The following is a 16,679-nucleotide window of genomic DNA, read 5'->3' on the forward strand; positions in this document are numbered from 1 at the left end:
CATCTAAATTTGGTTTGAAGAGCATTGAGCTGAAAAGAGGCATCCGACAGCTTTTTCTGTTAGCAGCTGCACTGGGCTTAGAGTAGCAGTTATTTTCATAGAACTGGCAGTTCTCTTGTGGCATATCATTTGGGAATTGCTGCTCTAATCACTCTGCACTGATCACAGATCACAACAGTAATACCACTTGTTTGGAATGCTGGCCATGACAGGCTGATGAAGCTGTCTTTAAAGTGTTAAATTTCTTTTCAACACTCTTCTGTAACTATCTTAAAGTAATTTTATAGGAAGAATTATGTGATTCAAAAAGCTGATGAAATCTCTTCCTTGCTATAACATTGCAAATACTAAGCAATCTTCCAAATCACTATAAACTTAAATATTTGTCTTGTCCAGAATTTGGACAAATTCTGATAATTGCAAAAAGTGGGGCAATATATTGATTCTGGGATAATATTCAGTTCTGTCTTAATAAATGACTCGATTTACAGAACAAAATCTAGCATTTGCATCCATTACTATCTTTCTGTCAAGTGATTCAGTCTGCCTGTGACTAATGATTTTTATTTTTTAGTTGGTTGCAATTTTGTAATAATATTAATTTATCAAACTAGCAAACTTGTATGCCGCTCACTCTCAACAACTATAGGCAGCTCGCAATAATCAAAGAAATTACAGTAAAATCCATAAAAAATAAAGATAAAAGATGGCAAGAGAGAGCATTGAAGTGAGGAGGTCTCATTCTCCCTCATCTTAATGGTTCTTCTAAACAACAACATAGTGGGGACAATATATTATTTTAACTGCATTTTCAATTGTCTTGAACTGTAATTCTATTATTATGTTAGTTTTATATAAAGCCTTTCCCTTTCACATTTTACATTTAGCTGCAGATAAGTGCTGTTCGTTTGCCCCGAGAGCCTAGTAACCCAGAGAGGTTGAAAGGATTTGGATATGCTGAGTTTGAAGACTTAGACTCCTTGCTCCGTGCCTTGAGCTTCAATGAAGAGGTGAGTTGAAACTTGTTAAATGCAAGCAAAGTCCATTACTGCTAAGAACAGTCAAGAGTTAAACCTCTTCATTTAAGTAATGGGTAGAGTTTTAAAGAAAATACTTCATTTTGAAGACATAATTCAGTCTAGATTCACAGGGGAAGAACTCAATCAAAAAGATACCCAATAATACAAGAACTAGGTATCCCTCACAAGTATTTGAAACTATGAAGACGTCTGTCTGTTGACTAGGAATTGAAAACATTTTGATGACCCCAAATCAATTAGGTAATCATAAGAAGGCACTTAAATCCTCTTTGCTCTTCATTTCTAGGCTCCATGTATAATAGTATAATTAGCCATGCATGGTATGTTTGTGTGTTTATTTTTATTCTGGGCTCGTTATAACTAATGTTTAGATTAGCTTTATAGTTTGGGGTTGCTCTTTATTTTTTAGTTGTTTGAGGCATGATATATTTCTGCTTATATTATTTAGCAGTACGAAGCATCTTTTATTGAACCCAAGAACAGTCAGCTACCTCAATATTCTGTCTACTTTGTTATATGCAGTTTCTTCCATTGTCCTTCTCTTTTTCCAGCAACATAGAAAATACTAGTCAGTGAGTGGGGTGGTATAATGAAACCCTGATGGCAAATATTCTTACTGGGCAGACAGTTCCTTAAACACAATACTTGTAAGCCTTGTTGTTTGATAGTGAGCCTGTTTAGCCACCAAATACATATAAGTTGTGTTTGTATGGAACCGAAGAAAGAATAAATAAAGTTAGATAGATTTTGTGGGAATATCTCAAGGCCATAAGATAAGTAGGTTTCCACTGTCCAGGATATCACATAGAGCTTTGACGTAACATGTCAGTTCTATTTGTCTGTTTAAATTCTATATAATCTACCTTTTTCAAAAGGAGACCATCAAATCCACTTTTAGTTTAAAGTAACTTGATAATTTAACGTTTTGGGAACCCCAGATTCCAAGAGAGAACATGTGCTAGTTTTAATTTGATGTACACTATTTCCTATTTCTGTGGTGATTCTGAATATAGCTGCATAAGTGAAAGTTTATAATTATAGTAGAGAATATGGGACAAATTTCAGTATTCAGGAGAATAGACATGCTATTTACTGCAGAAAAATAATAAAATGTCATGGGACACCTTGAATATTGTGGATTAAAAATAATTAAGTATTTGCTTTTAAGGTGCTACATAATTTGAATCAAGTGAGCATTAACAGCATTCACGGATATGGTATTTACAGGGGTCTCTGCTAGCATAATTTCATCAGCATTTAGAGCTATTGGTAGTCATGAAGCATACAATTACAGCATAGCGTGATACGTGATCCAAGGCATTATAATTTGCAATCCATGTCAGATAAGTTAGCATGATGTCTTGAACCAAATGGTTGACTAAACCATAGCTAAAACCAAATGTGGCTTAGCTTAGTGTATGAGCCCAGCCACTAAGTAATTCCATCTGTGCAAGCTAAATCTGATTTCATCTTTGAATGTAACAATTACTATTTTGTTTCATGTCTAGTGTCTAGGGAACAGGAGAATACGAGTGGATGTTGCTGATCAAGCTCAGGATAAAGGTAAGCATTGGCATTCAGTAAGTTGAGGCATTCCTATACTACATGAAAGACTTACATATATTCAGATATATTCAGCTGGTATGGAAATGTATTATAGAAATTGGACAGATTTTGCTTATCTCTTCCTACAGTAAGCCAGTTTTTCTGTTCACCCCCTTGATTCCAAAGCTCAGCCCCTCCTTTGTCTCTGTCTGTCCATCTGTCTTAATTTATATGGCTTCCCATCTCACACAAACTGATTCTCAGCACTGTAGAATAAAACCAACAAGTTACAGGTTTTGCTTCGAAATACTCATGTACAAGAATGCAGTGAATATCTATTAGAAATGCCCATCATGTCAGTGATGAGAGAAGCCCTGTTTTTTAGAGCTACCAATAAACAACTCAGCAGGTTTTTTGCCTATTATTGTTCACATTAAGTTGTTTTGTCATGCCTTGCCATGCCATGCCGGACTGTTTATTGTTTTAGCACTGGGATTATTAGTTTCTCCTTCCATTGTTCCTCCTTTCACAATGGCTGAAAGAAGACCTACAAACATTTGTCCAAAATAAATTTTTGTTGCAACAGTATTTGTACAGCATGCTTCAGTTTGAATGGCATTTATGCATCTGCTCTGGTTAAGAGGACTTACAATTTCCTCTATGAAATATGAAACTAGATGAATTAGATATGCCTCTTTAAACATTGTGGGTCATTTCGCCTTCTTCCTGCAGATAGGGATGATCGTTCTTTTGGCAGAGACCGTGATCGCAATCGGGATTCAGAAAGATTCGAGACTGACTGGAGGGCACGTCCTACTACAGATAATTTTGATGATTATCCTCCTCGCAGAAGCGAGGATAGCTTTGGAGACAGTGAGTTCTTGATTTCCTCCTAATTTCCTGCAAGAATCTGAAATATTGTTACCCTGAGCTGTTGGCAGATACATTACTAGGCTACAGACTATTACATGTTTTTTGTAAGAATGCCCTGCTAGATTGGTTCCCCGGGCCCATCTAATTCAGTCTGTTTTTACAGTGGCCAAACAACTGCACAAGGAAGCCAACCCCTATCAGATGGCTTTCAGTGGCAATCACACCTTTAGTAATATTTAATGCATATTCTACCACTTACTGCAACTTTTGACAGTTCACTACAATTATACAGCAAAAGGTTCAAGTTAAAATTAAAATTGAATTGGGAAGTGAGACTGCATCCAAATTAATAGCCTTTTAGAAGTTAGTTAAAACCAAGTTATTCTGGCTCTGAATTGTGACATTTTAGCAATAGCACTTAGACTTATATACTGCTTTACAGCCCTCCCTAAGTGGTTTACAGAGTCAGCATATTGCCCCAACAATCTTGAGCCCTCATTTTACCAACCTCAGAAAGATGGAAGGCTGAGTGAATCTTGAGCTGGTCAGGATCGAAGGTATCGAACTCCCGGCAGTGTGAGCAGAGTTAGCATGCAATACTGCATTCTAACCACTGCACCACCATGACTCTTATATTGGATATGATGGGCAGCAGTTTACTTTCTGGAGACTGTTTTATCATGCCCTTCAAGGTAGCCACTTTGCAAGAGTACCCATAACATATACTTAGATTTCCAAATATGTCCAGTTGCACAACAACTTGAGGAAATCTGATATACAACATAATATAGGTTGCCCTTGAGTTACGACAGCAATTAGGACTGAAATGTCCAGCATAAAGCAATGTGGTCATAAAACGTGTGATTGTATCACTTAACAGTGTCAATCCTGACACCCCTTGTTGCCATCATTAATCATGTCCCACCAGTTGCTAGACAATGACCCACCTGGATCCAGGCCACTCCTAGCTTGGTCCCTCCTAGCCCCAAGTTTCTCTTCCACAGTAAAGGATTGCCTGTCTTTCATCTCTCCCCGCCCTCCTTCACCCTGCCTTGTGGGGCAGTAAACAACCTCACAACCATGGCTTGGGGGCTTCTTGGCATGTCATAACTTGAGCTGTAAGAAGCCCCTGAGCTATAGCATTCAGCCAGATCAGTCCCCAGTGCAAACCAGCAGCTGCCCAGCCAAGCAGTGCAAAAAGCCCCAGCCCTCCCAGGAAGACCTAGCTGCCCCAGCCCAGCAGTTTAGCAAGGCAGCTGCTGGCCACGTGATTCTTTCTTCCCAAGGTCTCTTGAGGAAACCACTGCATGCGATCTCAGGAGGGAAGCCTTGTGCAACCAGCAGCTGTCTCCTGAATGGCCAGACTAAGTGTACTTGATTAGAGCATGCCCAGCAAGAAGACAGGGAAGGGCAGCTGGCGTGGGGGTGGGGGGCAGCAGGAAAAGGGCTGCTGAATTCAGAGGGCCAACAAGGCAGAGATGTAGGGCGGGGGGGGGGGGGGTTGAAGCACTCCTGCGGTTGAAAATGTAGGGAGACTGCCAAGTATCTGGATTTTGATCAGTCTAATTTAGTCTAGTGGTTACGGTACCAGGTTAAAAAATTGGAAACTGTGAGTTCAAGTCCTACCTTAGCCACAAAAGCCAGCCAGTCAGCCCAACCCACCTCATAGGATTGTTATGGGAAAATAGGAAGGTTTGTTAAATAAGTGTTATTTGCAAAGATAGTATATGTGGATAAAATAAATACCCATGTGAAAGCAATGTAGAAAAGCTAAATAAAGCAATTTAATGGGCCTGATCACGACTGCAATTAAAAGCATGGTGAGAGACTACTCCTAATTTGAATTCTTTTTTTCAGAGTATATAATAAAATTTAATCATTTTATGGAAACAATCCAAATCCTGTTTTCACCACATACCTTTGGTATATGCAGTGCTTTCAATTGCAAGTGCTTTTCTCACCAGACAAAATGAAAACAGTATTGCTTCTCATGAAAGTGCTGTACACTCAGATTATAAAAATCAGCTGTTCAGCTTCCAATCTCCGAAATGGCAAAATCCCCCTTTTTTTGCATTAATTTTAATCATGCTGATTTTAATTATGCATTTTAACTGTACTTTTCTTATGCTCTATATTTTACATTTTGCTCAGCTCCATCCAGTCACCTGAACTGTACCCCAAATTAAGGGACTACAGGGTCGTAAAAAGGGAGTTTTATTTTAATTGCTACAAGTTGCCTTGAGTGTATTATATAAACACAAAGCTGGGGTATAAAATTTAAGGCATAAAGAAGACTCCTTGATGGAGTCTGAAACCTGCTGCTTTACTGCTCATTATGTTGGATGCTTTTGTGACAGTAATTGCTCAGCATTTCTTTTGGGTAAAATTAAATACGTTTTCTTTTCTGTCTTAGGGTTTCGGGACCGTGATCGCTATGATTCAGACCGGTACCGTGATGGTCCCCGAAGAGATACGGATCGCTATGGAGGCCGAGACCGTTATGATGACCGTAGAGACTATGACAGGGGAGGTAACTGTAACTGGCTGATTTCATTCTAGGGGATGACGCTTAAATGTAGACAACTTGATTTTCATACAACTGTATCTGTGTTGCTTTTGCATTCCTGTATCCTCCTTCATTGCTCTGGAACAAAATCATTCATATTTATCCTAATTTATCAAATGGGACTTCAAAGGCATTTCTCCATTGAAAGTGAGCATAATTGGAGTTTGGATGTGAGATGCAGAGAAGTGTTAAGGAAGGAGAAAATATGATCTCAGAAGCAATCCTTCATTGCTCTGGAGTTGAATAGAGCCATACCTAGTTTGAAAATACTACCTACTCTACATGATGAGTCTTGCTTGTTCCTGCACAATAGCATCTTGGCACACTCTCTCATTTGTTGTTCTGTTGGTTAGGGATATATAAGATTTAAAAGTAAATAAGAGATGATTACTTCTGGGTCCTGATTCTTTTCTAGCTTCTGGTGATGGTAGGACCGTTGATTTGTCTCACGGTTGAGCGATTAAGTATTTGGCATTAAATGCAGCTCTATGGGTCTGTTTAATTGTTGATTGAAGAAGCACAGCTGACTGGATTTACATCAAATCAAATAACCTCCATTATGGCTTAGCATGATTGTAAGAATCTGGTAAATGTGGGGAAACCGATATGCAAGTTCTAGCTAGCTAACCCTTCAGATGTTGATAGCTAATATCTAGCCTTTTCCCATTGTTTTTCTCTTAGCTTTGCACTGCTTTCCTGACATGGATCTTGGAGTGTGTTGCAAATTGTGTGTAAAATCCTCTTCAAACCTTAATCTAGCATTACTATCCAGGTGTGACTATATGCAGCTTCATCAGAACTTTAGAAGGATGTGCTTTTAACAGGAATTATTTTCTTGATCTAGGTTTCCTGAGATAACCATGTTATGCTTTTCCTCAAGGGATTTTACAAAGGAATCACTATGCTAATATTGGTGCAGCAAATTCCATGAAGTATCTCGTGAAAACTTTAAATGAATGTTATTTCTTAAGCTTTTTGTTGTCCGCTATAACACATTTTGTATTGTTCAAGAAAGAACTGCTGGGATAACTTTGCTCCTGTGCAGGTTTCGACTCGAGGTCAGGCAGTGGCAGAAGAGCCTTTGGCAGTGGGTACCGCCGGGACGATGATTTCAGGGGTGGCGGTGACCGCTATGAGGACCGTTACGAGAGGCGGGATGATCGAATGGATAGGTGGAGCAGCAGCTCGCGGGATGACTATGGCAGGGATGACAGCCGGCGGGAAGAGAGAGGTAGGCCTGACACTTCCTTATAGTATCAAGAAAGGAGATCTGAGCCTTTGTTGTTGCTGTAATCCAGGGATGTCAAACTCATGTCATCACGGTGTCCTCTCGTAACATATCGCAACCTCTTCGCTAAACCGGGCAAGGGCGTGGCCAGCGCGTGACACAGTTGGCCTGTGGGCCACGATTTTGACAGCACTGCTGTAATCGGTTTTGTTGTCCCATACCTTTGATCTCACTTAGCCAACGGAGGAACCCATCTGGAATTAATGTGTATGGAGATTCTCAGTCATCCGGGTTATGGCTGTCCCAAGGGTGCCTTTTCAAGAGGCAACTTTCTGGTTTTTCTCAGGACTTTTCGCTTCTTATCCAAGAGCTCAAGAAGCTTCTTGGATAAGAAGTGAAATGTCTTTAAAGAAAAACAAGAAAGTCCAGTTGCCTCTTGAAAAAGCACCTTTGGGGTATCTGGAATTAAGTTTCCACCCAAGCAGTCCTTTTTTTTCTCTCCTACCTATATCCCCCCAATGTTCTAGTACGCTGACCTCAAAACACAAAGGTTTTGTGGGAGAAATGTCAAGTAGATTGCTGCTATGTGAGGGAAAATACTCCTTTGCTGAAAGTTTGTCTTTCGATTCTTGGTAGTTCTCAGTTTCAACTAAAGTTTAGGTAAGCAAGCCGTATGAAGTTTCATGGATCTTGTGCTGTTGGATTTTCCTCAACTTGAAGCTAGCTCTCAGGATTTATTGTGTCTTTTTTTTGTGGGTGGGTGGGTGGGTGGGTGTGCATGCACATGTGTGTGTACCATTAATTTCTCCAACTTTTATTTTACTCCTCCCCCCCCCCCCCTTTAGGTTCTACTCAGAGGCCAAAACTGAATTTGAAGCCCCGGAGTGCTCCCAAGGAAGAAGATACATCTGTAGCCCCTGCGAGCCAGTCTAGCCGTGCAGCATCTATCTTTGGAGGAGCCAAGCCTGTGGACACGGCTGCAAGAGAGCGTGAAGTAGAAGAAAGGCTCCAGAAGGAGCAAGAGAAGTTGCAGCGCCAACTGGAAGACGATAAGCCCAGGCTAGACAGGCGGCCCCGGGAACGGTGAGCAGCGGAAGGCTATCTTCTCTGCAGACAAAATGGTAGTTTTCAGAAAGGAAGCCTCCGCAACTCAAACTTAGGATGACAATCTTGCAAACAGTACTACGTATATAGATAGTCCTCGACTTATGACCATAATTGAGCCCAAACCTTCTGTTCCTAAGCGAGGCAATTGTTAAGTGAGTTTTGCCCCATTTTATGACCTTCCTTGCCACATTCGTTCAGTAAGTCACTGCAGTCGTTAAAACACAGTTGTTAAGTGAATCTGGCTTCCCCATTGACTTTGCTTTTCAGAAGTTCACAAAATGGGATCATGTGCTCTCCAGACACTGCAACTGTCATAAATATGAACCCGTTGCCAAGAGCCTGAATTTTGATCATTTGACCATGGGCATTCTGTAACAGTCATACATGGGGAAAACGGTCATAAGTAACTTTTTTTTAATGATGTCGTAATTTCGAACGGTCACTAAACAAACTCTTGTAAGTCAAGGACTATCTGTATTCATCTGCACTTGGTCAAACACTGCCAAAGATATCTGTATCCTGAACAGCCCCATGTCTTTAACTTGCCATGAAAAATTATTTGCCATCTGATAGGCATCATTATCTTAGCCGCTTAAGGGCCCCCCAGTTTTGTAACCTTGTCCTACAAGTGCACCTTCACTTAGTTGATGATTGTATTTCTCTGTGTGGACTCTTAGGCACCCCAGCTGGCGTAGTGAAGAAAATCAAGAGCGGTCAAGGACAGGAAGCGAATCTTCACAGACTGGCAGCACAACCCCTTCTGTGGGGACTGGCCCAACAGGAAGAAGTAAGTCATCAAGATATTAGCTGGTCCTGAAGTAAACCTGTTTCTTGCTGGAAAACCCTATTAAATTGTTCCAACTTTATAGCCAGTCCTGCCGTGGGTAATATCTGAGGTTGAGATTCAGTTGAATGATATTATAAATATGTGCATCCAGATTTGGAAACTGATGGATTATTTGAATGGGGTAAGTCCACTGAAAGGGTTTGCGTAATGTAAATCTTTTAGCTCTCTCGTGACTATTTTTTTGTTCAGGATACCGCTGTGTGTATTGGGTGCTTCTGCCATAGAAGCATCTCCTGAAGGACTTCTTGTAAGCTTCTTGTTTTTTCTTACACTCTTTTCCTAAAGCTCAGAATTGAAAACTGAGCTATATCTACTATATTATACATTTCTTCAAAGTTCTGGGGATAAATGTCTCAAAGGTGCTTTTTCAAGAGGCAACTGTACTTGTTTTTCTTTGAAGACATTTCACTTCTCATCCAAGAAGCTTCTTCAGCTCTGACTGGATGGTAGAGAATGGATTTATACTCCTTGCAGACAGCTGGTCATTTGCATGCATTCTTTTAGAGAGTCATTAACACAATCTGTTGTCATCAGGTTCGTCTGAGTGGTACAAATGCATGTGGAGCCTTCTTGGAACTGTATTGTAAAATGGAGACAGCTGATGTCGTATCTCTCCTCCCCTGTTGAGAGGGGGCTGTTCAATTTTGACATAGATGGCCTCTGACTCCTCTTTCAAATCAGACAGAGCAGTCCTCTCTGTCCAAAATATAGACTATACTGTCTTCAAAAGAGTGGCATTTGTCTTTTAAATGCAAGTGTACTGCTGAATCTAGCCTTGATGGGTCTGTTCTCCTATGTTGTGCCGTGCGTTTATAAAGTGGTTGTTCTGTGCCCCCAATGTGCAGATCGGCATAAGGCTTATGCATTGTACTGCGTATACCACATTGCTCAGTTTGTGTCTGGGTGTTTTATCCTTGGGGTGGACAAGCTTCTGCCTTAGTGTATTCTTGGATTTGAAGTGTGCACCTATGTTGTGTTGGCTGAAGATCCTCCTGAGCTTTTGCAATATTCCTGCAATGTATGGCATGACAACGTTGCTTCATTATTGTACTCTTCATTGTCTGTTATGGAGGAGCTCCTGTAAGGGTCTTTTTTGAGATTTTATAAAGATTGACTTGGGATAGCCACACGTTCTGAGAGTTTCTTTGATGTGCTTTAGTTCTTTTTCTTTCCCATATGTGCTGGTAGCTCAGTGGTGTAGGATTCTGATGACTCCCATTTTGTGCTCCAGTGGGTGGTGGGAATCAAAATGTAAACATTGACCTGTGATCTGTTTTAACGACTCACTAAAAATGCAAATGTCCAGCTGTCTGCAAGGACTATAAATCTTTTTATTCCCTACTATCCACTCAGAGCTGAAGAAGCTTCTTGGATGAGAAGTGAAACATCTTCAAAGAAAAACCAGAAGGTCCAGTTGTCTCTTGAAAAAGCACCTTTGAGATATTTATCCCCAGAACGTTGAAGAAATGTATACTAGATATAGTTTAGTTTCCAATTCTTCCTAAAGTAAAAAAATCACCTAGATCCTCAGAGTCAACTATCAGCAATTTTAGCAACTCTGTTCCTTCCTTGAGGAAGTCTGCACAAGTCTAGAATGTCTGAGAATCCATCACACCATTGGGCTTAAAGGGAAGCAAACTAAGGAAATGCTATGTTGAATTGCTTTCAAGTTCAAGAGGCAAATTCACGATGTCCTCAGTTTCCAGGACCCAATAAAACAGACAAAATCATTCCTTGATATAAGGCCCTAGAACTCAGATCTTCTGCAAAGCGCTTTTATTTCCAGACACTTGCAGCAATTATAAATTCTTCCTGGGGTTGAGATAAGTTAATTTATTTGTGACGCATCTCTGATTTTAAATAGAAATTCTAAACATAATCAGGAAAAACCCTTCATCCAGAAATCTTTCCTTCTTTTGCATGGCAACTGAATTTCTTAATCCAAAAATTTCTTAATCCCCCTCATACACACTTCATATCCAAAAACATATCTTTTGGAGCAGGGTGGGTGGGTAAAGAGTACGTTGCCAGGACAAGAAATCTCGGTCAAGCTCTCTACATGGGGCTCCCCTTGAGATGCACCCGGGGCTGCAGCTGGTCCAGAATGCGGCCGCGCGGGTAATTATGGGGAGTACCAGGTACTCCCATGTAACACCTCTCCTGCGTGAGCTGCACTGGCTACCTGTGGCTTTTCGGGTGCGTTTCAAGGTGTTGATTCTCACCTTTAAAGCGCTCCATGACTCAGGACCTAGTTATTTGCGGGATCGCATCCTACCCCATACATCCCTGCGACCAATTCGCTCTCACAGAGAGGGACTCCTCTGGGTGCCGTCCGCCAAACAATGCCGGCGGGCGACGCCCAGGAGTAGGGCCTTCTCTGTGATGGGCCCGACCCTCTGGAACGACCTCCCCCCTGACATTAGAATTATTACTGATCTCCGCTCCTTCCGTAAGGAACTCAAGACCCACCTGTTCCAATTAGCTGGCCTGGCCCAATCACAATCATGATCTAATCCCTGACTTTCCTGGCTGGTTATTTTAAATTTTAGGGTATTTTAATTTGGTTTTAATCATTAATTAATTTTTGCACTATTGTACAGACCTGTGTTTAATTTGTTTTTATGGGGTTTTGTAATTGTTGTATATAATGTTTTTTATTCTGTCTGTACACCGCCCCGAGTCCCCTAGGGGAGAGGGAGCGGTTGACAAATCCAATAAATAAATAAAATAATAAATAAACACAGCTATGACCCTTAGCAGAAGCTAATGAGAGCATTGACTAGTCAGTGTGACCTACGGTCTTTTCTTCCCTAATTCATAATTCCCTTTATTAAGAGTCCCAAACGATGTTATGAGGTTATTTGAGCATGATCACTATCATTTTGATCAATGGAGAAACAGCTTTGATCTAGGGAGTGGAGACTGGATCAAGACATACTCAAAATTTTAAAAAGTAGTTTGGATTTATATTCCTAAACATGATACCACAGAGGTGTAGGAATTACATTAACTTTAATTAGCTGATTCCTGAAAGCTGTGGTATCTTTTTTTTCTCGAGCTGCCACACACATCTAAAAAAAGGAATGGTACCTCACTGTAGAGTGCAGAGGTGTTGGTCCTGTACTCAACAGGATCCAAAACATTTCGTCCAAATCATTTTCCAAAGGCTTATATCCTTAATACATCTTAATGCATAATAACACTGTGCTAGAAATCACTAGGGCCATCACAATAATAAATGAAGGCAATTTTTTAAAGGTTCGTAGACCAGATATTCTGCAGCCTGAAAATGTTTGGGAAATTTGGAGAGCCCGAAGTTCTGGGAAGAGAACAGCACATTTCCACCTTTCTCATAATGTTTTTATTGAATTTTCTTTCCCCCCCTCACAATGAGATTTGTTATGGCACCTCTTACTGTGAGGTATCATTATCACATCAGACTATTTTAATGTGATAAGGGTAATTAACAGCAGGTGATTCTTCCCTAACCTGATTACTATATTCTATTTATGTCAGGACTGTCCAACCTTTTGGCTTGCCTAGGCCACATTGAGTCAAGAGGAATGGTCTTGGGCTGCATATAAAACACACAATTTAGTTAATGTATATAAATAATAATCTTCCCTTTTTTAATATGTGTATTACAATCTTGTGGGGGCCACATTGCTTGCTGTCCAGGGCCACATGTGGGTTGTGGGCTACAGGTTGGATATGCCCGATTTAGATTGTGACAGATACTCTTACATGCAGCTTTGTTAGATTTAAAGTTTCTGTTTTGTTTGTTTATAATAACATTTATAAAGCTGCCCCATTTCTCGATGACACTGGGTGGCATATAGATTGAAAACTAAGGAAATAGTAATAATCAGAAAAGAAAGATGTTGATCCCAGTGGAACAGATGTATGAATTACTCAATGCTTCTCCAGCTTGTAGAAAGAGCCTTTCTTTCCAGTTCTTTAAGGCTTATTTAAAGTTCAGCAGGGTGAAAGCTGTTCACGTTTGGGAGGGATAATGTTCCAGAAGGCAGATACTGCAATAGAGAGGTCATACTTCCTATGCATCATCAAATGGAATTGTTTAATTCAGAGCATGTTGATTCATTCTCATCTTACAGCATGGGCAGAAGCAAATGGGAGAGAGATGGTCCCTCAAATAATCTGATCCTGAGCCATTTGGGGTTCTGCATCCAATTGAGTGCTAACTTTTTGCAGGGGAAGCCTTGGTGGAACTTTTTAAACTAGATTAAGTCTTGCACTACGTTCATACATGTATCTATACAGCAGTGGTGGGTTCCGAATCCTGTTGCCGCCAGTACAGTGCAACGGCGCCCAGCGTCCACCACACGCACACATGCGCATAGCGCGCATGCATCTTTACCTTCTGCGACGCTCCAGCTACTTGACAGCATAGCGCAGGCACCATACGCTCAGGGTGCGGATGCGCCGAAGAGCTCAAATATAGGCAACGGGGGGTGGGCCCTCCGGAGCACCGTACCAGAACGGTACCCGGTGCTCTCAGCAGGCACCGGTACACCCGTACTGGGGCGTACCACCTGCAACCCACCACCGCTATACAGGTGGTTCTTCATTTAATAGCCACAATTGGGACTGGAATTTCCATTGATAAGCAAGGCAATTGTTAAGTGAATCATATGGTCTTTAAGTGAATCTGGCTCTCCCCCCCCCCCCCTCTTGACTTTGCTTGTTGATGGCCAACTGAGAAAGTTGCAGATAGAGATAACTTGACCCTGGGATACTACACCCGTCTTTAAATACATACTGATTGCCAAGTGCCTGAAATTTGATCATATGACTGTAAGGATGCTACAATGGTCATAAATATGAGGATCCGTTGTAAGTCACACTAGATCTTGGAAGATTTGAATATGTTCAGGAACTTACAGTCCAGTTCCTAAACCTTCCTGATTCACAGTACTGTTAATATTCCAGCATTTTTTTCTTCACAGCACACTGACTGACAGATATCAAGTATTTCTATGTTTACCTTGAAATTTTTACATAAGCTATAACGGCCCATGCCATGCCAAGGTGTTACAACACACAATTTGGGACCCATGGGTTTTTTGGTTTTATAAATAAATCCATTGTTACGCCTTGTGGATTGAATATAAAATGCAAATGGAACTTTTTTCTGCAAATACGCACTGCACTCACAAACATTTTTTGGCAACTTAATGGTACTTTTTAGTGAGACATGCTGACTAATCTTGAAACATTCAACTACACCAGTCATATGTTGCTGTGGAAAGAAACTCAGTTTCTGCCTCCTATTCTACCGTTGTAGCTTCACGAAGGAGGGAGAGTGAGAAGTCATTGGAAAATGAAAACATCGGCAAAGAGGATGAAAGTCTTTCTCCAACCTCCAAGACCCCTAGAGAAGAGAAGCTTCCTTTGAAAGTAATGCCAGCTCCTCCTCCTAAAGAAAATGCCTGGGTGAAACGAAGCAACTCGCACCCAGCACGCTCGCAGAGCTCTGACTCCGATCAGCATTCCCCAACAAGGTAAGTTTAGAGCAGGGGTCTCCAGCCGTGACAACTATAAGACTTGTGGACTTCAACTCCTAGATTTCCTCAGCTTTCTGGCTGAGGAATTCTGGGAGTTGAAGTCCACAAGTCTCAAAGTTGCCAAGGTTGGAAACCTGGTTTAGAGAACGGAGTATGCTATGTTGCTGGGTTTTTTTTTGTCAATATTCCTTTTCCTCTTTTAAAGCAAGAACTGACATTACAGCAACATGGATTTGAAAATGTGGCAAAAGGCTTTGTGATTTGCCAATGTTGTGGCTCAGGGGTGGGTTCTGGCAGAGACTACTGCCGGTTTGCTCAGGGATGCTCCCCGCATGTGTGCGCTTGATACGCATTGTGTGTGCATGCGCAGTACAACTACATTCTGCACATGCGCAGAAGCAAAAAACAAGATGCCGGCACCTACGGCGTTGCCAGGAGAACTGGTTCAGGGGCATGGCAAGCCTGGGTCGCTGCCAGTTCCAGTGACCCAGGCCCCCAATTACTACCGGTTCACTGGAACAGTCCGAACCAGTACCCTGTTTCCCTGAAAATAAGACTTCCCTGGATAATAAGCCCAATCGAGCTTTTGAGCGTATGCGCTAAAAGAAGCCCTCCCCTGAAAATAAGCTCTCCCTGAAAAAATATTGCAACACAGCAGCAGCCATGAGGTGACCACGCTCGCTGCCTCCTGCACCTCAAAAATAATAAGACCTCCCTGAAAATAAGGCCAAGCGCTTATTTCGGGGGTCAAAAGAAAATAAGACCCTGCCTTATTCTCAGGGAAACACAGTAGGAACCCACCACTGTTGTGGCTTCATTGAGACTCTTCTGAAATACAAATTTCTAACACAATTAAAGAAGTGGAGGTGGGGGGAAATGGCAGAGCAGGTGGGGCTGGGTTTCCATTCCCTGCTGTGAAGCAGGTACACTCATGTTCTGTGTGAATAAATAAAACTGGATTTGCTGCCGTATTGTTCTTCATTCAGGAAATAGTTCTCAAATTTTGACAAGTTGCCTGCCTGTCCTCTTGAGCAGAACAGCCTGACCTTCTTTTTAACTTAAAAGAAAAAAAGAGCTGCTAGCATGATGAATGCGTACTATGTATGAAAGCAATATTTTGCCACTTTAAACAGTTCTAATTATTCAGATGCACTTGTCACCTTCTCACAAATAGGAAAAACATCATTAAGTTGAAGAAGTGCTAAATATTTGGGGACTGCTCTGGTGGGATGGTTGACATATGAAGCAGGAAAACTCATAGCCATAAAAGCTCACAAGGTGATTGGTCAGTCATCAGTCACTCACTCTCTGCCTAACCCATCTCAAAAGGAGGGGGTATTGTTTGGGAAAAGATAGGAGGAGAACAAATTTATGTTTTAGAATTGTGACTCAATATAATTATAAATACATTGCTTGAACTGAATAAAAGATTAGATATAAAGCCAGCAATGAGTGGGTGGATGAATTAACCTGTATCAGAAAATAACTGCTTAGTGACTGAAATGATAGATCTCTGTAAGATGGTGTATGGTAATCATTAGTGTTGGTTTTTAATAAATGAAACTATAACTTAAATAAACAAAGTGTAAAAAGGTCTGAGCAAGGGCAATCAGAAGTTCACATTTATTTATACTTGGACTTTTAAAAAAATACAAACTTTTATGCAAATCCTTAATAAAAAGCCTTTTCGACATACATTTTCTGCATAATAGTGTTAGTGAATTTTCAGAGAAATAAGAGTAGCACAAAAACTTCCCCATCTATGAAAAATGCTTTTCTTTCAATGAATATGTTCATAGAAAGAAGTAATTGCGCATGCTATTGCAAGAAATGCAGCTGATAATATTTGAAGAATTTTAATGTTAACTGTATCAAAATTCCGTTCTGTCTCCGTTCTGACAGGAGTTTCATTACCATAAGTATTTTGTCTGATTTAAGATGTATACCG

At 40.9% G+C, this 16,679-nt stretch overlaps 1 protein-coding gene across 1 annotated transcript in view; it reads left to right on the forward strand.

Moving 5' to 3' along the window:
* Positions 1-16,679, forward strand: part of EIF4B (eukaryotic translation initiation factor 4B) — a 33,995-nt gene that overhangs the window by 13,053 nt on the left and 4,263 nt on the right. The window contains exons 4-11 of the mRNA XM_081935160.1: positions 888-1,010; positions 2,549-2,603; positions 3,318-3,458; positions 5,872-5,988; positions 7,070-7,255; positions 8,098-8,335; positions 9,037-9,146; positions 14,512-14,728. Of these exons, the coding sequence (XP_081791286.1) occupies positions 888-1,010; positions 2,549-2,603; positions 3,318-3,458; positions 5,872-5,988; positions 7,070-7,255; positions 8,098-8,335; positions 9,037-9,146; positions 14,512-14,728 (1,187 nt within the window). The remainder of the gene's footprint in view (positions 1-887; positions 1,011-2,548; positions 2,604-3,317; positions 3,459-5,871; positions 5,989-7,069; positions 7,256-8,097; positions 8,336-9,036; positions 9,147-14,511; positions 14,729-16,679) is intronic.

The sequence above is a fragment of the Natrix helvetica genome (assembly GCF_964273705.1).
Source record: "Natrix helvetica genome assembly, chromosome: 1".
In the NCBI taxonomy this organism is placed as follows: domain Eukaryota; kingdom Metazoa; phylum Chordata; class Lepidosauria; order Squamata; family Natricidae; genus Natrix; species Natrix helvetica.